This window comes from Dasypus novemcinctus, chromosome 19 (assembly GCF_030445035.2).
Source record: "Dasypus novemcinctus isolate mDasNov1 chromosome 19, mDasNov1.1.hap2, whole genome shotgun sequence".
In the NCBI taxonomy this organism is placed as follows: Eukaryota; Metazoa; Chordata; class Mammalia; order Cingulata; family Dasypodidae; genus Dasypus; species Dasypus novemcinctus.
In genome coordinates this window covers 22961347-22984810 of record NC_080691.1, presented here as the reverse complement: position 1 = coordinate 22984810, position 23464 = coordinate 22961347, and the positions used below count along the sequence as shown (strand labels likewise).

Here is a 23464-nt window from a genome sequence, read left to right as displayed (position 1 = left end):
AGAAGAAATCATAAGAGAAATTAGCAAATACATTGAGATGAATGAAAAATGAGAACACAACTTATCAAAACTTATGGGGGGAAGTAGACTTGGCCCAATGGATAAGGAGTCTGCCTACCACATGAGAGGTCCACGGCTCAAATCCCGGGCCTCCTTGACCTGTGTGGAGCTGGCCCATGCGCAGTGCTGATGCGCTCAAGGAGTGCTGTGCCATGAAGGGGTGTCCCCCACATAGGGGAGCCCCATGTGCGAGAAGTGCGCCCCATAAGGAGAACCACCCAGGGCGAAAGAAAGTGCAGCCTGTCCAAGAATGGCACCGCACACACGGAGAGCTGACACAACAAGATGATGCACCAAAAAGAAACACAGATTCCTGGTGCCACTGACAAGGATAGAAGAGGTCACAGAAGAACACACAGCGAATGGACACAGAGAGCAGACAACTGGGGGGGGGGGAGGAAGGGGAGAGAAATAAATAAAAAATAAATCTTTAAAAAAAAAAATCAACCTTATGGGATACAGTGAAGGCAGTACTCAGGGAAATTCAGAGTCCTAAATACTTATATTTAACAAGGAGAAAGAATTCCAGGAAGATGACAGAATAGAGAGACACATGAGTCTCTTCTTTCCCAGAAAAATAGCTAGAAAACAGGCAGAACTGGCCTGGAAAAAACGTTCTAGAGTTTAGGACACCCAGAAGGCTGAACACCATCCAGAGTAGAGAGGGTTACAGGAAAAGAATCTTGACGAAAGACTGAGTAGAAGCTACAGCAGTAGGTGTAGGCACCTTTTCCCACTCTATGAGCAGACAAGTTTGATTCTTCCCTTGGGCCAGTGGCTATGGACAGAGGGGGCTACAGGGGGCCTACCTTCCCTGGAAATAGGAGAAGAGGCGCACAGCCTAAAGCTGATTCAGCTTTTGGCCAACAAGTACTTCCACGCTGGGTGGAGCTGCGCCACACTTTGCCCTGGGAGCTGGCAATGGACTAAAGAATCCAATCCTCTCAATAACCCTCCTTACTGACCAGGACTGGTTGCTGAGGATGCATGGGGAAGTGGAATTATTTCCTAACGAGGAAAAGGGAGGGAGTTACCAGCAAAGACTGGAGAACCGCCTCTGATAAAGTTTGACCTGCAAAGCTTTGAATAGCCCTGAGGCAGGATCCTCCGTCACACTGTTGCAGTCAGTGTTGCAGTGTACACATTCCGACCAGGCTTTGAACTGAGAGGGCTGCCGAAGAGCACCATCTGCTGGCAGGCCAAACAAGTGCATGCAAGGAAATTAGAAGTAAATAAGAGAGGGAAGCAGCTGTGGCTCAATCACTTGGGCTCCCATCTACCATATGGGAGGCCCTCGGTTTGTGTCCCAGGGCCTCCTTATGAAGGGAGGTTCGCCCATACACTGTGGAGAGGTGCCGGCCTGGGTGCCATGGAGTGCTGCCAGCCCACAAGCGCCACAGAGAGCCAACTCAGCAAGGTGACACAACAAAAAGGGAGACAAGCAAAAACACAGAAGAACGCGCAGTGAATGGACACAGAGAGCAGACAGCAAGCAATCCTTAGGGGGGGTGATAAATAAAAATAAATAAATACAGACACAGAAGAATGCATAGCGATGGACACAGAAAGCAGACAGCAAGCAAAAAGCTGTGTGTGTGTGTGTGTGGGGATAATAAAAAAATAAGTAAATAAGAGAATTTTTTTCTGGCCTTTACAACCTCTCTCCCCAAGGCCCCTAGAAGCTGGTCTGCAACTCATTACTGGGTCCATAACCCAGATTTGAGCAACTAACAGGGACAATCCTAAAGACCTAGAACAGATTGAACCAAGAGTCAAAGAACAGCAGTAACAACCTCCCAACACTAAATCTGTAAGAAAGAGAAACTAAGCATCAGAATAAAGTCAGTATCATAACAACAAACAAAAGCTGGCTCTTTAAGATCAGTAAAATCAACAAACCCTTAGTTACACTAAAAGAAAAAAAGAGAAAAGATGCAAATAAAAGCAGGAATGAAAGGGGGGAAGTTATGACTTCCCATAGAAATAAAAAGGATCATGAGAATATTATGAGAAGCTACATGCCAGCAAATTAGACAAATGAAATGAACAAATCCTAGAAATGCACAAACAACCTACATTGACTATTCAAGAAATACATGAACAAATTCCTAGAAATGCACAAACAATCCACATTGACTATCCAAGAAATACAGGAACTCAACAAACCAATCACAAGGAAAGAGACTGAATCAGTCATCAAAATTCTTCCAACAAGGTAAAGTCCAGGACAAGATGGCTTCACAGGTGAATTCTACTAAGCATTTTGAGAATTAAAACCAATCCTGTTTTAAACTCTTCCAAAAAATTGAAGAGGAAGGAAAATTACCCAACACCTTTTATGAAGCCAACATCACCCTAATACCAAAGCCAGATAAAGATATTACAGGAAAAGAACATTACAGAACTCATAGCTAAAATATAAGCCACTAGAAAATAGAATATGGCTAGAGAATGGAGAGCTGACAGAACAAATGTACATTAATGTTACAAGAGGTTACTAACAGGTGATATTTGGGCAAAAATACAACCAAAACAAACTATGGGTAGTAGTGTATAGAAATATATTAATACTCTTCCATCAGTGATAAAAAAGGAAGCATGTTAAGAGAAAGAAACTAGATATAAAGTACTATTGTTTGACTCCATCACAAAATGTAAATAAAAAATAAATTACACAGATGAAAACATACTAGCAGTTACATATCACAAGAGAAGGACAGAGAGATTGAGGGGTGACTACTAACGAGTAGAGTTTTTTTGTGTTCGATTGCTTTTGGGTTGTGTTTTTTCTTTTTTTCAAGTAATGAAGATGCTCTAATATTGACTGAAGTGATAAATGCACTACTCTGATTATACCAAATGCCACTGATTGTCTCTTTAGATGAATTGTATGGTATATGAATATATTTCAGTAAACTTGATTTAAAAAAGAAGAAACTCAACAAACCAATTACTAGTAAAGCAATTCAATCAGTAATCAAAAATCTCCCTGGGAAGTGGTCTTGGCCCAATGGATAGGGCATCCGCCTACCACATGGGAGGTCCGCGGTTCAAACCCCGCACCTCCTTGGCCTGTGTGGAGTTGGCCCATGCACAGTGCTGATGTGCACAAGGAGTGCTGTGCCACGCATGGGTGCCCCTGCGTAGGGGAGCCCCATGTGCAAGAAGTGCGCCCCATAAGGAGAGCCGCCCAGCACGAAAGAAAGTGCAGCCTGCCCAAGAATAGCGCCGCACACATGGAGAGCTGACACATGATGATGCAACAAAAAGAAACAGATTCCCGGTGCCACTGATAAGGATAGAAGTGGTCACAGAAGAACACACAGCGAATGGACAGAGAGAGCAGACAACTGGGGGGGTGGGGGGAGAAATAAATTTTTTTTAAAAACCTCCCCAAATAAGAAAGTCCAAGACCAGATGGCTTCCAGGGAATTTTACCAAACAGTACAAGAAGAATTAACTCCAATTCTGCTCAAACATTTTCAAAAAATTGAAGAGGAGGGAATACTCCCTAATTCATTCTGTGAAGCCAACACCACTTTTGTACCAAAGTCTGATAAAGATACCACAGGAAAAGAGAATTATAGACCAATAACTTATGTATATAGATGCAAAAATCCTCAACAAAATACTGGCAAACTGAAGCCAACAGCACATTAAAAGAATTACACATCATGATCAAGTAGGATTTATCCCTGGTATGCAAGGATCAGTTCAACATAAGAAAATCAATTAATATAATATACCATATTAACAGAACGAAGGGGGAAAAACCGACATGGTCATCTAGATTGATGCAGAAAAAGCATTTGACATAATCCAACACCCCTTCTTGATAAAAACACTTAGAACAGTAGGAATAGAAGGAAACTTCCTCAAAAGGACAAAAGCTATATATATGAAACACCCACAGCTAACATTCTACTTAATGGGGAAAGACTGAAAGCTTTCTCTCGATCAGCAACAAGGTAAGGATGCCCACTGCCACCACTGTTATTCAACATTGTACTGGAAGTTTTAACCAGAGTAATTAGTCAAGAAAAAGAAATACAAGGTTTCCAAATTGGAAAGGCAGAAATAAAACTTTAACTATTTGCAGATGACATGATCCTATATACAGAAAATCCTGAAAAATCCACAACAAAGGTTCTAGAGGTAATAAAGGTATTCAGCAAAGTGGCAGGGTATAAAATCAACACCCAAAAACTCATGATTGTTTCTATATACAAGCAATGAACAATCAGTAGCAGTCAATTAAAAAAAATTCCATTTATAATAGCAACTAAAAGAATCAAATATCGGGAGATCCAAGATGGTGGAGTGGGGAACAGTAGGCTGTAGTTCTCCTCCAGAAACTTCCCTGGCAGAAGAGAAGCAGCAGGACAGTGGGGCCATTGGAGAGGGCAGCTAGAGAGGGGAGACCCATTTGGTCGGGGGAAAGGGAACCTGTAGGAGATGGGGCACTCAAGCGCTCTTAGAGGGAGAGGGAGGCTAGGGAAGTGACTTGGCTGTGAGACCAGTGCTCAGCCAGCTCCGAGAACCCCACCCCCAGGCGACTAGGGGTGCATCCCAGTACCCAGTAGGCTCTTGAGATAGAGGAATAGTGGGGAAAACAGGTGGAGGGACCTGGCACCCAGCCAATTGAGGGGGAGAACAGTGTAGGCAGAGGGGAGATAGGGCAAGTGGACCAGAAAAAAAAAAGCAGCTCCAGGGGGAGGAGAGAAGAGGGGGTTGCTGATCAGGCAGCCTATCACACCCACCCACCCTGGGAGAGAGGGGAATTGGGTCACTGAGGGGATGTGCTGACAGGTGCCTAAAAGCAGGGGAGAAAGGGAAGCTGGAAGAGGCAACCTGCAAAATATCAGAAGCCCAACTGGCCTGAGGGAAAATAGGGTGGGCAGAAGCAGACAAAAGCCTTCAGAAGCCAAGCCAAGCCCAGCCCAGCCCAGCCAGGGAACTGGTGTAGCTCAGTGGTTGAATGCCTGCTTCACATATACAAGGTCCCGGGTTCAATCCCAGGTACCTCCTAAATTAAAAACAAACAAACAAACAAACAAAAAACCTAACCAGCCTGAGGGCTGGAGTGAGAGGAGAGGCACCCAGAGGAGCTGCAGGGAGCAGGAGTTGAAGGATGAGCAGTCTTGGAACAGGGATCTTAGACCGAGGTGTTTTTTATTTGGTATTTTATATTTTTTATTGTTTTTTCTATACCTGGGTACCTTACCTGGGGAGGGCAGGCTGCAGGGGTGATGGTGAGCACTGGCAGCCTGAGATGGTTGCTAGTGGCCTGAGAGGGAAGCCTGTTTTTTTGTTTTGTTTTCCTTCTTTTTTCTCTGTAGTTTATTTCTTTTCTTTCATTTTCCCCTCTTCTATTGCTTTTCTTTCTATTCTTTTTTGGTCTTCATTTCTTTCTTCTCATCTTTCTGTGCTTTTATTCTATTTTTCCTGTTTTTTAAATTCCACCTTTTTTATTCTTATTCCTTTTTATTTTTTATGATTTTCTACTCTTTTCATCTATTTTTTTCCCCTGGTCCTTTTCATGTTTCCATCTTTTTTTTTTTCCCCCCATTTCTATGATCTTAATCATTTTTCAGGAGAACACGGACAATTACAAGGATATAGAATAAGTGGAACCAAGTGTCAAAGGGGACTCTTAACACAAAACAAAACAAAATAAAACCATAGAGTAGAAAGAGAAGCTAACCATCTGAATAAGCCCATCAATATAAACAGATGTCTAGACATCGGCAAAAAAAAATTACAAGCCATACTAAGAAACAGGAAGACATGGCCCAGTCTAATGAGCAAACTACAAAACAGGAGGAGATGCAGAATGTGGAGAAACTAATAAAGGATATTCAAACAAATATCATGAATCAACCTAATGAAATGAAGGAAGAGATAATGGATATTAAGACGACACTGGGAAAAATACAGAAGAAATGGTAAATATACATAAAAAAGATAACAGATCTAATGGTGATGAAAAGCACAATGCAAGAAATTTAAAATATGCTAGAAGCACATAACAGTAGACTTGAACAGGCAGAAGAAAGAATTAGTGACATCGAAGATAGAACAACTGAAACTGCACAGATAGAACAGACACATAAAAAGATAGAAAAAAAATTCAACAGGGACTCAGAGAATTGAATGATAATAGAAAATGCACAAACATATGCATTATAGGCATCCCAGAGGGAGAAGAGAAGGGAACAGGGGTAGGAGTACTGGAGGAAATAATAGCTGAAAATTTGGGATATGGATGTACACGTCCAGGAAGCACAGTACACCCCAAATGGTATAAATCCTAACAGGTGTACCCTGAGACATATACTTATCAAATTGTCAAAATGCTCAAGAGAAAGAGAGAATACTGAAAGCAGAAAGAGAAAAGAGCTCCATCACATATAAGGGAAACTCAATAAGATTAGGCACTGATTTCTCAGCTGAAATCAAGGAGGCGAGATATTAAGTGTTTTCTGAATATGGTATGACATAGTTAAGGTGCTAAAAGAAAAAAATGCCAGCCAAGAATTCTGTAAGCAAAGCCAGCATTCAAAAATGAGGAGGAGTTCAAAATATTCACAGATAAACAAATAAAGTTTTTCTACAAGAAATCTGCCCTTCAAGAAATACTAAAGGGAGTGTTACAGGTTGAAAGGATAAAACAGGAGACAGAGAGTTGGTGGAGAGTGTAGGAAGGAAGATTAGTAAGAATAACTGAAAGGATAAATAAAAACAAAATGTGACATAGATAAACCTAAAGAAAAATGACTAATGTAAGCATTGCCTTGACAATTATAGCATTGACTGTTAATGGATTAAACTCTCCAAAAGACACAGATTGGCAGAATGGATAAGGAAATATGACCCATCTATATGCTATCTACATATAGATATCTACATGCTATCTACAAGATAGCACGGACCCCAAGGGGTTCATGGAAAGATTTCAGGAGATCTATGGGCTTGAATTTAAAAAAATTAACTTATTATCTTTATTTTCTATGACCTCTGAAATCTAGTATTCCCTTCATATATGAATGTATGCAATAAATAAATTACAGTAGTATTCGTTTCATCTGACTGGCAAAGGGGTCCATGGAACAAAACTGGTGAAGAACCCCTTCCTTAGACCCAGGGATGCAAGGAGGTTGCAAAAAAGGTTAGAAAATGACTTTACATGCAAACAATAACCTAAAAGAGAAGGAGTAGCTTCTCTTTTAGATACTTTCCCAAAGAGGAAACATCATACAAAATAGATTTTAAATGCAAAACAAAGAAGGACACTATATATTAATAAAAAGGGGTGATCTATCAAGAAGAAAGGACAATCATAAATATTTATGTACCTAACCAGGGTGCTCCAAAATACATGAGACAAATAATGTAAAAATTAAGGGGAAAAATAGATGCCTCTACAATTACAGTGGGGGACTTTAATACACCATTATCACCATTAGACAGAACATCTTGACAGAGGGTTAGTAAAGAAACAGACCTTGAATGATACATTAGAGATTCTAGCCCTAATAGATAACTACAGAACATTAGACCCAAAGACAGCAGGCTATACATTCTTCTCCAGGGTACATGCCTCATTCTCCAGGATAGACCATATGCTAGGTCATGGAACAAGAGTCAACAAATTTAGAAAGATTGAAATTATACAAAGTAATTTCTCTGACCACAATGGAGTGAAGCTGGAAATTAATAAGAGCCAGAGAACCAGAATAGGCACAAATATATGGAAGTTAAACAACACACTCTTAAACCATCAGTGGGTCAAGGAGGAAATTGCAAAAGAAATTACTAACTACCTTGAAATGAACAAAAATGAGAACACAACATATCAAAACCTATGGAGTGCAACAAAAGCAGTGCTAAGACAGAAATTTATAGCCATAAATGCTTATATTAAAAAAGAAGAAAGAGTTAAAACCAAAGACCTAACTGCATGTCTGGATGAACTAGAAAAAGAGCAACAAACTAATCCAAAAGCAAGCAGAAAGAAGAAAATAAAGATTAGAGCAGAACTAAATGAAACTGAGAATTAAAAAACACTAGAAATATTTAACAAAACCTAAAGCTGGTTCTTTGAGAAGATTAATAAAATTGGCAAACCCTTAACTAGACTAACAAAGAAAAAAAAAAGAGAGAAGATGAAAATAAATAAAATAAAAAATGAAAGAGGGTATATCACCACTGATTCCACAGAAATAAAGAGTATCATAAGAGGATACTTTGAAAAATTGTATGCCAACAGATAGGTAACTTATAAGCAATAGACAAATTTCTAAAAACACACGAGCAGCCTACATTGATGAAAGAAGAAACTGATTTGGTGAATTCAATAGACAAATCACAAATAACAAGATTGAATTAGTCATCAAAAAACTTCCAACCAAGAAAAGTCCAGGACCAGATGGCTTCACGGGTGAATTCTACCAATCATTCCAGAAAGAACTAACACCATTTTTGCTTAAACTCCTCCAAAAAATAGAAGTGGAAGGAACATTACCTAACTCATTCTATGATGCCTACATCACCCTAATACCAAAACCACATAAAGATGCCACAAGAAAACTATAGACCAATCTCTCTAATGAACTGTAATGCTAAAATCCTCAACAAAATACTTGCTAATCATATTCTACAACACATCAAATGAATTACACACCATGTTCGAGTGGGTTTTATTCCTGTTAGGCAAGGATGGTTCAATATAAGAAAAGCAATCGATGTAATACACATTAAGAGATCAAAAGAAAAAAACATCAAATGATCATCTCCATTGATGCAGAAAAAGAATATGACAAAATACAGCATCCTTTCTTGATAAAAAGTACTTCAAAGGATATGAATAGAAAGAAGCTTCCTCAATATGATAAAGGGTACATATGAAAAACCCACAACTAACACCATACTCAATGGTGAAATGCTAAAGGCTTTCTCTCTAAGTTCTCTAACAAGAACTTAGAGAGAAATAAATGGCATCCAGATTGGAAAGGAAGAAGTAAAAATTTCAGTATTTGCAGATGACATGATCCTATATATAGAAAGTCCAAGAAAATCTATAAGAAAGCTTCTAGAGCTGATAAATTCAGTAAAGCAACAGGATATAAGATTAATATGCAAAAATCAGTAGCATCACTAATGATGAACGATCTCAGGAGGAAATCAAGAAAAAATTCCATTTACAATAGCAACTAAAATAAACAAATATCTAAGAATAAACTTAACTAAAGATGTAAAGGACAACATTGTTAGAGGAAATCAAAGACAACCCAAATAAACGGAAGCATATTCCATGTTCATGGATTAGGAAGACTAAACATCATTAAGAGGTCTGTCTTACCCAAATTGATTTACAGATTTAACATAATCCCAATAAAAATTACAACAGCATTTTTGCTGAACTGGAAAAGCCAATTCTGACATTTATTTGGAAGGGCAAGGGGCCCCAAATAGCCAAAAACATATCTAAAAAGAATAACTCAATTGGAGGAATCATGCAACCTGATTTTAAAGCATACTACAAAGCTACAGTAGTCAAAACTGCATGATATCGGCACAAGAAAAGACATACTGACCAATGGAATTGAATTGAGAGTTCTGATATAGATCCTTGTATATGGTCAAATGATATTCGACAAGATTACCAAGCCCACTCAACTGGCACAGAATGGCTTCTTCAACAAATGGTGCTGGGAGAACTGAATATCCATATCTAAAAGAATGAGAGAAAATCACCATCTCACACCCTATACAAAAATTTACTCTAGATGAATCAAATATCTAAATATAAGAGTGAAGACCATAAAGTTCCTAGAAGATAATGTAGGGAATCTACATTATCTACAAGACCTTCTAGTAGGAAATAGATTTGTAAACTTTACACCCAAAACATGAGCAATGAAAGAAAAAATAGATAAATGGGACCTCCTCAAAATTAAAAATTTTCATGCTTCAAAGGAGTTTGTCAAGAAAGTGAAAAGACAGCCTACTCAGTGGGAGAAAATATTTGGGAACCACTTATCCAATAAGGACCTAATATCCAGCAGATATAAAGAAATCCACATCTTGAAAAGAAGACAAAAAACCCATTTCTAAAAATAGGCAGAGATTTAAATAGACACTTTCCCAAAGAGGAAACACAAATGGCTAAAAAGCACATGAAAAGATGCTCAACATCACTAGCTATTAGGGAAATGCAAATTAAAACTACGAGATATCATTTTATACCTAATAGACTGGCAGCTATTAAAAAACAGAGGACTACAAGTGGTGGACAGGATGTGGAGGAAAGGGAACCCTCATCAACTGCTGGTGGGAATGCAGAATGGTGCAACCATTCTGGAAGACCATTTGGTGGTTCCTCAGGAAGCTAACTATAGAATTGCCATATGATCCAGCAATCCCACTGCTGGGTATATACCCACAAGAATTAAAAGCACAGACATGAACAGATACATGCATATTCATAGCAGGCATTATTCACTATTTCCAGAAGTTTGAAGCAACCCAAGTATACATCAACAGATGAATGGATAAGCAAAATGTGGTGTATATATATATATATACACACACACAATGGAATATTACTCAGTCATAAGAAGGAATGAAGTATTAACTACATGAGACAATACGGATATTCTTGAAAACCTTATGTTGAGTGCAGTAAGTCAGTCACTAAAGGACAATATTGCATGACCTCACTGATAGGACCTAAGCATAAGGAGCAGACTCACAGTGATAGAATATGGAAGGTAGGTTATCAGGAGACAGAAAGGGAGTAGAGAGTAGTAAGCAGATGCTCGATCTGGGGAGAACCTATGATAAGGTGGAAGAGGGGGTTGGCAGTAGATGGGGGTGATGGTGGTGCTGGAATATGAGGGTAAGCAGGTGGAGGGGTTGGGTTGGACTATCCATGGAACTGGGGGGACGGTTGGAGGAAGAACTCTGAGGTGAACTCTGAGGATTTCTAGGTCTGTGGTTGTAATACAATGTGGGAATGTTCTTTTGGCAAATATGGCAGGGGAGGGTCACTGTGCAGGGTGTTGGTGGTGGGGGAATATGTGGGAAAGGGTATACTTGAGGCATACTTCTATGGAATAAGAATGCATTCATCTTATCATAGGGTGTTATTTCAGTGGGTGAAGACCCACACAAGAAATATTAAACAAGAAAATATTAAACTCCCATCCTGCAGAGTCTTGCTACATTCTCAAATAGAGGGCAAGAATCTCTCAAGTACACAGGCAGTGCCTAATAAAAGAAAACAGACCATGTCAAGCCCTCAGTATTACTGCATGTAACTATGAACCTTATTCTTGAAAAACTGAAACTTAGTGGTTACCATAGGTTCCAAGTGGAGAAGGAGGGAAGAATAGGTAGAACATAGGGTGTTTATAGGGCATTGGAATTGTTCTGCATGATTTCTGCAATTACAGGTACAGGCCATTATACATTATGTCAAAACCTATAAAAGTGTATGGTGCAAAGTGTAAACCATAATGTAAACCACTGACCATAGTTAGCAGCAATGCTTCAATTTTTGTTCATCAACTCTAACAAAGGTACCATACTCACATAAGATGTTATTAATAGAGGAAAATGTGAAAGGGGAAGAGATGGGGTGTATGGGAATCCCCTGTATTTTGGATGTGATGTTTCTGTAACCTAAAGCTTCTTTGAAGATAAAGTGGGGGGGGAAAAACACACAGAAGAAACTGTCCATATGCATTAAAGATAACAGCTCTTACAGTGATGGAAGGCACAATGCAAAAATTTTTTTGGCTTTGTTTTTGGGGAGGTTTTGAATTTCAGAAAAGTTACAGCTATGGTAGGGGAGGACCACTGGTGCAAGGCATCAGTGGTGGGAGGATGTGTGGGGATGGATACACCTAGTGCGTGCCTCTATGCAATATGAATGTTTTCATGCAGTCATGGGGTGTTATCTCAGTGGGTGGAGACCCACAGAGTAAACAACAAAATATTAAATTCCCATCCTGAGGAGTCTTGCTACATTCTCTAATAGAGGCAAGAATCTCTAGAGTACATAGACAGTTACTAGCAAACAAGGACAGAACCAAGACACTAGGCCCTTGATATTAATGCTTGTACTTATGAACCTTTTTCTTGTAAAACTGAAAATTAGCCTAGTATCAATTATATGTATTGTATAAGTGTTAACACCGGAAAACCTCCTTGTTACTCAAATGTAGCCTCTCTCTGAGCCAAACTCAGCACATAAGCTCACTGCCTTCTCCCTGGTGTGGGACAAGACTCCTGAGGACAGGCCTCCCTAGCACCAAGGGATTATTACCAAGTGCAAACTAGCAGATAAGTTTGGAAAAAGACCTTGACCAAAAGGAGGAAATATAAATACAAATGAATTTTTATAGCAAAGAGGTTTAAAAGTGAGTCAGGAGGTCATATGTCAGGAGGATCTCACGTACTGCCACAGTAAACAATGCTTCAAGCATAGAGTGCTCCTGAGGGCTCTAGAGAGCAGGGCAGACAATCCCAGGAAATTGACATCCTGTTGGTAGGTACGCCTCACTTTGGAATATATGGTAACTTATCTCCCTGATATAAGAGAGTTAGACTCATTTATAATTTTCCTACACATGGTTCTTCTGTCCCTTTATTTGAACCTATAATTAGCACTATACCCATTAAATATATGTCCCAGAGACTTAAATCATCAGTCTGTTCATATTCCAGTTGAGTCCTGAATCTCAGCAGAGTTGCAGCCAGCACCTACTCTCCAGTTCAACGGACTCACCCAGGACAACTAGCAAAAGGATGATGATGGACAACACCCATTCCAAAAAAAAAAAAAAAAAAAAGGATCTACAACAGCAAGCAAGACAGTTCCATCCATCTGCCCCATGGGATCTAAGCCCCCTCTCATTTGGAAGCAGAGTAGGCATCACAATCCCCAAATCCTCAACACTAAAGAATGAACACAAGTGTGTGTCGGGGGGGACTGCAACTATGGACCCAAGCAGACTTATTCTAGTAATGGAAGAACCTGTAACATTGATATAAAGACATCGGGCACCAGAGGTTCTGAGGGGAGGGAGAAGGAAAAATAGGGGCAGAAGGAAAGAAGAGTTCAGGATGGTTGGAGCTTCAAGTTTGAGGTGTGAAGAAGAAACAGGAGGGGAAACTGAGGGAAAGCAGGATGGACCTAGTACCCTAGGCCAGATGAGTATGCTCCTAACTAGATAGGACAAAGACTGAAAAGAGAAAGAGGAACCTTACCTCTGTCCCTGCTTCCATGACCCCCATACTCTCCCCTAGAAGTGACAAGTGACTCTCCAGACCACTTGGCCCTCACACTGACTGGTGGCTCAGTCTGGACGTGAGGACATCTGGGGCTGGAGCTTCCCAGGATAGACCCTTGATACACACACACACACACACAGAGCACGGCTGGTCGTCTTGTTCTTTGAGGTTGGACAGTGTGTGCCCTGCCCACCCATAGACAAGGTGTGGGCACCAGTCCTCAGGAGGCCAAAGGGAACTTAATCGTGCGCAGAACTGGAGAGCATGACTGGAGTGCACTGTGGGGCGCACTCCCTGGGGGGCACCAGGCAAGGCTGTTGAGCCATTTCTGCTGCTGAAGCCTCTCTTAGCCCCCAGTGCCTCTCTGTTTTAAGCCTGTTCGCTGGGTCCACCCTTCGGGAACAATTCCTTTCTGCTGCTAGCCCCCAGACGGCCCTGGCTCCTGGGCATCCAGGCACTCACGTAAATGCCAAGCCGGAGCGCAGGGACAGCAGGGGCCTCGCACAGGGTTAGCAGCAGCAGGAGCAAGGCCGTCGACAACTCCATCAGGTAAAAGAGGTGGTTGTGTGCAAAGAGGTAGGCTGCCAGCGCTTTGGCATTCTTGGGGTGGGTGAAGAACTTGTCGTTATTCTCGCCTTCCTGAAAAGACAAGAGCAATGTGAGTGAAGGAACCTCGCGATGACCCAGCACCAAAGGTATGCCATGGAGGGCCTGAGCAGATGAGAGGAGAGTCAGGGCAGATATGGGAGAGGATGGAGAATCAAAATCATTGTCTTCACAAAACCAAGTCAGCCAAGACTCACTCCTGCCTGCTGATGGGGCTCAAAAGACTTGCTGCTTCTTAAAAACCACTCTGGGGAATCGAAGAATAAAAAGGTCCTGAGAGACGATAAGGAGAAGGCAGGAGTGTCTGCTCCCGCTCAGGCCAAATTCTCACTCTGGGAAGGGTCCAGCAGAATAGTGAAGAGCTTGGGGATATGTGTAAACAAAGCTTCCCTGCTCCCTCTCTGCGAAACCCTGAGAAAGCTTCCTCCCCTTTCTGAGCCCCAACTTCCCCAACCATAAAGAAGAGAAGAGTGCTTACTCACAGGCTGCTGAAGGGCGGAAGGTGGTAACATGTGCCAGGCACAGAGTAAGGACCCACCACAGGGATTAGCTATTATTATTTTAAGTTTTATTAACATTGAGAGAAAAAAAGAAGCCAAGGACCATGACAAGCCAGATATTTAAAATCTATCAGGTAGCATTTTCCTTTATACACTTGCTTTACTCGATCTTCCCAACATGCCACTTAATTGACTGACATTTCTTCCTAATTTCCTAACCTCCCTACAAAATGATGGCCCTGCCCAGCCACGGTGCCCCTTCAGTCCCATTAACTGGAATTCCAGCAGGAATGACAGAGTGGCTGACAAAGGCTGAGCATTCCCCAAGGGCCAGGCACCAGGCTCAATCCCTTACCTGCACTGGCTCTTTTAATCCCCACCACCTCCCCTCCAGGGACCCACTTTTATTATCCGCATTTGACAGAGTGAGGAGAAACCCAGGAGAGCTTCTGCAGCAGCCTGAGGTTAAAAGAGCCAGGCAGTCTGGCTCCAGTGTCCTTGCTCCAAATGACTGCACTGTCCTCCTGCTAGTGATACAGAAACTAAGTCACAGCCCTGGGAACCGTCCACTTGGGAACCCAAGCACATGACACACTGTAGCAGTTTGATATCATTGATGAATTCTAAAAAGAAATATTGGATTATGTTTGTAAACTGATCTTTTCCTCTTGGCATATTAGATTATTTTGGAATCATAGGTTTACTTGATTACGTAACTATGTAAACCTCTTGTGCCAGCAGAGCATTGAGTCCCCACCCTTTAGTGGGTGGGGACTCACAGATAAAAGGCATGGCAAAGGACAGAGTTGGAGGGTTTTTGATGTTGGAGTTTTGAGGTTGGAGTTTGATGCTGGAGCTCCAGGAAGTACGCTCACAGAGGAAAGAGAAGCAAGCCCCAGGAAGGGAGGAACCCAAGAAGCCTGAATCCTCGCAGACATTGGCAGCCATCTTGCTCCAACATGTGAAAATAGACTTCGGTGAGGGAGGTAACTTATGCTTTATGGCCTGGTATCTGTAAGCTCCTACCCCAAATAAATACCCTTTATAAAAACCAACCAATTTTTGGTATTTTGCATCAGTACCCCTTTGGCTGACGAATACACACACCAAAGGCACTGTGAGCTGCTAAGGACTCCGCGAGGGTCAGACCTCTGGGAGGTCTTCATAGCATCCCTGAGCTGGGCTCGGGACTTCCGACCCGTCAGCACCTTCCCAGCAGCCAGCGCTTAGCAAGCACTCTTGCGGTGCACGCATCTCTCCCTTCAGTGCTTCCCAGCTGGGGCAATTTTGTCCCCTCAACCCCAGGGAACAGTTGGCAAGGTCAGGGACATTTTTGGCTGTCACACTGGGAATGCTCCTGGCATCTCGTGGGTAGAGGTCAGGGATGCTGCCAAACATCCTACAATGCACAGGATGGCTCCCAAACAAAGAATTATCCAGCCCCAAATGTGAAAAAGGTCAAGACACCACACCTCATTTACTCTTCCACTAATTATCTGAGGGGAGACTATCCAACTGGCTCCATTTCAGAAAAGGAGAGTGGACTTAGAAAAGCCACATGCCTGGATCAGGAAGTGGTGGAGCCAGAATGTAAACCTGGGTGCCCTCACCCGGAATGCTTCAGAAAGCCTTCCAGCTGTCTCTGGGATGGGGCCACCCTCACCAACCCTTATTCCAGGAAGGCTGAGTGAACACACCACAGTAAATCACATGGGAGTTGCAGTGCCAGGCTCACAGGAAGCATCTCTGGCTATGTATGGTGCTATATAAAGAGCTCTGGCCTAGTGGGCTCCTGAGCCTGCCCTCCGAGTGCCTGCAGCTCACCCAGCCTCTGCTGCAGAGTGCTGGAAAGGCGAGGGATAGTCCCAGTCCCTGGCCTGGCACAGTGCCCGATACACACAGTAGGTGATTAACAGTTGGTTGGTAGGATGAATCACTCCTGCAAGAGGGCAGGGGACTATCTTGTAGCTGGGGGGCTGTGGTTTGCTGGGTAAGCCTGAGTAAATCACTTCCCTGATGCGCATCAGGAAAAATAAAGGCAAGCCACAGATCAGGCAGGGGCACACCCAACAAGGGAACAAACATCTCCACAGCCCAGCAAAGGGCAGCTGGGCCAGCTTTGCTCACGGTCCCATGGGCTGTGCTTTTCGCCAGCCACCCCCACACCCGGGACTCACACATAGTGTCTGGAAAGCTGCTGGTTTGAGTTACTAAAAAATGTAATTCTTGGGCAATTTCTCCCCACCCACAGCCAGAAATGGAGAGGTCCAGCAGGAGGAAGCCACTGATGTGGGTGCTCATATTTTAACCACAGGACTTGGAACTGCCACCGAGGAGACGTGGGGATGAGATTTCATCCAATAAGAATAGAGTGAAATACTAACCATGTCACTGGATTCTGATCTCCAACCCCAAAAGAAAACACTGGCTTTGTTTCCTAGCTGCTGACCATGAACCGGAAGAAGGAAGGCTGCCTGTATGTGACGTCCAGGCCTTCCCTCTCTGCTCCCTGCAACAGTGGTCCAAGCTGAAAATGAGTACTGTCTCGGAGGCGCCAGGACCACCAAGCACATGGTTCGCGAGGCAAGCGAGCTGAAGGATGAGTTCTCTAACCAGTCGTCTGGAAGCAGCAAGGGGCCACTTTCCCAGGCTAAGGGAGAAAAGGAAGACCCTCTGATGTGGCTAAGACCATCCTCCAGAAACAGCCACCACAGGGATCCCAGCTGGGTTTTCCTTTTCTATTTTAAACTTTTTATTTTGAAATAATCTTGCTTTTGTTTTTATTTTTTAAAAGTGGCATGTTTTTGGTAAAATATTTCAAATAATACAGAGAATTATTAATACAAGGTAGTAAAAATGACCCCAAAATCCATCATCCAGTGTTAATCAATTTTATTTTAAAAGATTTATTTATTTATTTCTCTCCCTTTTTCCCTCCTGCCCCAGTTGTCTGTTCTGTGTCTATTTGCTGCATGTTCTTTGTCTGCTTCTGTTGCTGTCAGCAGCACGGGAATCTGTGTTTCTTTTTGTTGTGTCATCTTGTTGTGTCAGCTCTCCGTGTGTGCAGCGCCATTCTTGGGCGGGCTGCACTTTCTTTCGCGCTGGGCAGCTCTCCTTACGGGGCACGCTCCTTGCACGTGGGGCTCCCCTGCGCGGGGACACCCCTGTGTGGCACTGCATTCCTTGTGTGCATCAGCACTGCACATCGGCCAGCTCCACACGGGTCAAGGAGGCCCGGGGTTTGAATCGTGGACCTCCCATGTGGTAGACGGATACCCTATCCACTGGGCCAAGCCCACTTCCTATAATCAATGTTAATATTGAGATAAACCACCTTCCAGATGTGGGTAGTATCTGCACAGGCACACAAACATGTATTTGTGTGTGCAGCTACTGTACATGAATTTTATGTACATTATCATACTACACCTGTTGTTCCATAACCTTCTTTGCCACAAATACATGGCCCACTTCCAAGTGGACTGCAAGTATAAGGTACTGAAAGGAGGCCAAAATAAAAAAATTTTTAAAAATGATGAAAGGACATCTTTTGGAGGCTAGATGGACACAGTTTAAATCTAGGTACTTATTAGCCATGTGGCCTTGGACATTAATTCATCCTCTCTGAGTCTTAGTTATCACATCCACAAAACAGGAGATGATGATACTGGTCTTGGAGGATTATTTTAAGATTAGGAGATGCCCTTAAAATTCAATACTTTTTTTAACCTAGTCTTACCTTAGGAAAAGGACTTCTCAGGCTCCCAAGGTCCTCCAGGCCTTATTCTAATTCTGTGTACTCTTGCAGCCCCAGAAAAGCTGGCAGTGCAGTTCCTGCATGGGGCGTCCCTGCCAGACCAGAAGCAGGCAGGCTGAGCTTGCTAACCTTCCTTAGAACATTCCCATGGCCTTCGCCTGGACCAAAAGGCCTTTGCTTGGGAGGACAGCTCTATGTGACAGTGCACAAAACATAAAAGACATACAGAGGACTAACCTGTCTAATAAACATGGCATTTATTTGAAAAATAACAAAACAAGTACTTGCAGCAGAGAGTTGCTGCAAAGAAAAAAAAGATTAGGGAGAATTATCATTAAGAAAAATTCAGGGAAGCAGATTTGGCTTAACAGATAGTGTCCACCTACCACATGGGAGGTCCAGGGTTCAAACCAGGGCCTCCTGACCATGTGATAAGCTGGCGCATGACCAGTGCTGATGTGAGCAAAAAGTGTGTTGCCATGCAGGGGTGTTCCCCGCGTAGGGGAGCCCCAGATGCAAGGACTGTGCCCTGGAAGGAGAGCTGCCCAGCGCAAAAAAAAAGTGCAGCCTGCCCAGGAATGGCACTGCACACACAGAGATCTGACGCAGCAAGATGATGCAACAAAAGGAAACAGATTCCCAGTTCCGCTGACAAGAATATAAGGGGACACAGAAGAATACACAGCAAATGGACACAGAAAGCAGACAACTGGGTGGGGGGGTGGGGGGAGGGTGGGGAAGGGGAGAGAAATAAATAAAAAATAAATCTTTAAAAAAAAAATCAGTTTCTCACCTGAACATTTTAGTCAGTGTACCCCAAAAACTGAACTCTTACATGACAACAATGGCAAGATCAAGGTGAAAATGCCACAGTGAGATAGGCTGTTAAGAGGCAATACTGTCTTTGGAGAATATTCAATACTATATATCAAGGGTCCTAAAAATGTTGATTCCTTCAAGTCAGTAATTCTACTTCTTATAATCTTTCCTAGAGGAGAATGAACTTCTAGATACTAAAAAAAAAACATAAAAACATAAAAACCTAGAGATATTAGAAAGTGTGTGGGGGGGGAAGGACTAGGTACAGATCGTTTTCAGATTATAATTTGTAAAAAAGGAAAACAGTCAACATTGTCAGAATAGTTGAGTAAATTAGGATACATCTATCTCATGTAATTATATAGCCATTAAAATTGTGTTTATAAAGTGGTTACAATATTTTAAAAATTTGCTACAAAAGCTTATCAAATAAAAGCAGATTACAATTGTAGTTACCACATGACTTTAAAATTATTTTTAAAAACACAGAAAACCCATGTATTTTTAAATTTTTAAAAAAGGTTTATTTTATTTCTCTCCCCTGCTTCCCTTCCTCCCACCCTGCTGTTTTTGCTGTGTTGTCTTCTCATCTTCTCTCCTCTAGGATTCACCAGGATTCAATCCTGGAGACCTCCAATTGGGAGAGAGGCTCCCTGTCAATCGTGCCACCTCTGTTCCTGGTCTCTGCTGCACTTCACCTTGACTCTCCCCTTGTCTCTCTTTTGATGCATCATCATCTTGCTGCATGATTCACTTGCATGAGCACTGGCTCACCATGCGGGCACTTGTGCAGGCACACTTTCTCTTCTTCTTTTTCACCAGGAGTCCCCAGGGTTTAAACCTGGGTCCTCCCATATGGTAGGCAGAAGCCCTATCACTTGAGCCACATCTGCTTCTCCCATGTATTTTTTAAAATATGTATTTTTTTTAACCTAGAAGGAAATGATGTTGACAGGGACTGCCTTGAGTGGATGTTTTTCAAATTTCCCCTTTGTACTCTTCTGTATTACCTACATCTATTTTAATGAACATGTATTAATTTTATAAAAAGAAAAGGAAAACATAACAAATGTGAAGCAACTAACATGAAAGCAGCAGCAAGTTAAACTGGAAAGGAGCATGCTAAGGGGTATGGAGTTTTTCTTTTTGGAGTAATGAAATAATTCTAAAAATTTTTGTGATAATGATATTGTGATTAAACTAAAAGCCATTGATTATACACTTTGGATAGATCATATGGTATGTGAATATATCTCAATAAAACTGCTCAATAAGTAAATAATTGTGCAAGAATAGCCAGAAATAGCAGCTATGTACAGCAAGGGAAACAGAGAGACTGAGAGTTGAAGAATTTTATCTGTTTTTTTTATTATGGAAATAATGGAAATGTTATAATAACAATTGAAGTGATGAATGTACAATTATGGGATTATACCAAATACCACTGAATGTACACTTTGGATGAATTATATGCTTTATTAATATATATCAATAAAACTGGTTTGTTTAAAAAAACAAATGGAAAGGAATACAAATCTCTTAAGCCCCCACCCCTCCCTGCTGAGATCAACAAACCTGCTATTTATATTAAACATATAAGAGAAGGGTCCCCTCCTGAGAACTTGGCCTGTGCACCTCTGAGCAGAGGGAACGCAGCTGGGTGGCAGAAGGCAGGAGACACGGAGGGACAGCCTTAGAGGCTACAGGGTTAGGCATAACCACAACTGGAGGTCAGAGGACAAACCCAGCCCCCAGAGCCCTTCCCACATGGGTAGAGTCAGGTAAATGGAACAGAAACAAGAAACCTCAGCCAGATCTGAATTTCTGGGCCTTTAAGAGGCAACCCCACTTCCACCCCTACTGCCACCCCCCCATCCCCACCAGGTGCTGAGGATGGCTGGGTCTTGATCGACCAGCAGACACTCACCTGGAGGTAGATGGCTGCCTCTTGATAATTCATCTCCCAGTTGTTTCCCGTGGAATTTGAGGGTGAATTCTCGTCACCTGAGCTCAGGCTGGGGGCCAGGGAATCCTTGATAGCATAGCTGCCTCCATCTGCATTGGAGGAGGACAGTAGCAATTTATAAGCCAGGCTGAAGAGGAAGAAAGCACCATTCTCTAGAAGGAAAGCCTGGCAGCCACTCACAGGTATATCCTACTACACACACACACACGCACGCACGCACGCACGCACGCACACACACACACACACACACACACCGCGCGCGCCAATACTCCATCAGGTGTGCTGATGATGGCAAAAGTTAGTATGGCAAGTTAACTTTTGCTTTTTCTTAAGTGAAAAAAGCAAGCACAAAGAGCACATATGGTTTGCTACCTTTTCTGTCAAAAAAAGCAGCAGCAAGAAAACATACCTATGCCTACTTAGCTTTACAAAAAGAAACATAGGAAAGATAAATCAGTGTTCAATGCCCTACTGGCACAAGTGGTTTACATAATTACTTTTTTTCCCCAATTTTTTCTCTCTTTATTTATTTTTTTAATGTTACATTTAAAAATATGAGGTCCCCATATACCCCCCCACCCCCTCACCCCACTCCTCCGCCCATAACAACAACCTCCTTCTTCATCATGAGGCATTCATTGCATTTGGTGAACACATCTCTGAGCACCGCTGCACCTCATGGTCAATGGTCCACATCATAGCCCAAACTCTCCCACAGTCCACCCAGTGGGCCATGGGAGGACATACAATGTCCAGTAACTGTCCCTGCAGGACACCCAGGACAACTCCAACCCTCAAAAATGCCCCCACATCTCATCTCTTCCTCCCACTCCCTGCCACATTTTCTTCAATTACTAATCACAATAGTTCATGAATAGGGAAACGGACTTGGCCCAGTGGTTAGGGCGTCCGTCTACCACATGGGAGGTCCGCAGTTCAAACTCCGGGCCTCCTTGACCCCTGTGGAGCTGGCCCTTGTGCAGTGCTGATGCACGCAAGGAGTGCCGAGCCACGCAGGGGTGTCCCCCGCGTAGGGGAGCCCCACGCGCAAGGAGTGCGCCCCATAAGGAGAACCGCCCAGCGCAAAAGAAAAAGTGCAGCCTGCCCAGGAATGGCTCCGCCCACACTTCCCTTGCCACTGACGATGACAACAGGAGCGGACAAAGAAACAAGATGCAGCAAATAGACACAGAGAACAGACAACCGGGGAAGGGGAGGGAATTAAATAAATAAATAAATCTTTGAAAAAAAAAAAGTTCATGAATAGAATATCAGTAAATCCACTCTAATCCATTCTCTATTCCTCCATCCTGTGATAATTACTTAATCAAGTAAACCTATGAATCCAATATGATCTAATATGCCCAGAGGAAAAGTTCAGTTTTACAAACATAATCCAGTATTTATTTTTGGAATTCATCAATAATATCAAACTGCTACGCTCTACCCTCTGAATTCCAAAAAGACATTACAATATTAAAAAAAAAAGAAACCTTAAATCAGTTACAATGCAAGTACGAAATCATCACAATCAATTTAAAGAACAGTTTGTGCTGGGGCAAAGTCCTGTCTGCTATCTCTGAAACTTACAAAACAATTCATCTACTTTCAATACACAAATAGACAAAGGATAAACATTTTCATTACAATAAGGAGAAATTGGAAGAGAAACATGAGTTGTGGGTCCTCTACATTTCAGTAAACCTGCAGGGTATCATCTGTTTGATTTCAAAGTCTGGGAGTCATTCTTAAGAAAACAGTTTCTTCTCCTTGGGGCTGTATGGGAATCCACCCATTCCACAGGTTTGCCCAATGGCCATTTTCTTGGTTCCACCTTCATCAAGTATCTGGGTGTTGACCAAGCTCCAGACCTCTCCCTCTAAAAGTGTTGGGGTGATTGCCGCACCTTACTCATATATGGGTTAGAGTCTTAACCCCCTCATACAGTGATGTGAAGACAACATTCCCCTTAACTTTTGGCATGCAGGCTCAACCCTCTCAGAGCACCGAGTTGACCACCTGGCCTTCCCTAATGTGTGGTGCTGACCTTAACCACCCTAATCCTTGGGGGATGTGCTCCACCCTCTCTGTACCCCAGGGCAGCAAAACTCTCCCAGAACATTGGATGGGAACATCCACCCTCTTCAACTGCTGGGGCAAACTCACCCTCTCTGTACACATGGGGTGGGGTTCCTCTCTTGGCCTAAGGTGAAGTCTTAATTCTAGATCTCAGCTTCCATGGTTTTCCTCTTAAAGCTGTTTCTCCTTCAATATCTCCTTTCTATGTCCCTCTTAGTCCAAGCTAACAGTGGTTTTGCTCATACAGCTCTCTCAAAAACCTTGTTGGTTTAGCATGCAAGAAGCAGGGGTCCAAGCCATCAGATAGTAAAACTTTCCACAAGTCTTTCTGAGATAACTGCATCTTCAATCCTGATTTATAAGTTCCAAGTTTAGTTA

At 42.4% G+C, this 23464-nt stretch overlaps 1 protein-coding gene across 3 annotated transcripts in view; it reads right to left on the bottom strand.

The window, feature by feature from the left end:
• Window positions 1-23464, bottom strand: part of TPCN1 (two pore segment channel 1) — a 99916-nt gene that overhangs the window by 28078 nt on the left and 48374 nt on the right. For all 3 annotated transcript variants that reach the window (XM_004456148.4, XM_023588152.2, XM_004456147.5), the window contains 2 exons: window positions 20969-21096; window positions 13822-13998 (listed from right to left, as the gene is read on the bottom strand). In XM_004456148.4, the coding sequence (XP_004456205.1) occupies window positions 13822-13998; window positions 20969-21096 (305 nt within the window). The remainder of the gene's footprint in view (window positions 1-13821; window positions 13999-20968; window positions 21097-23464) is intronic.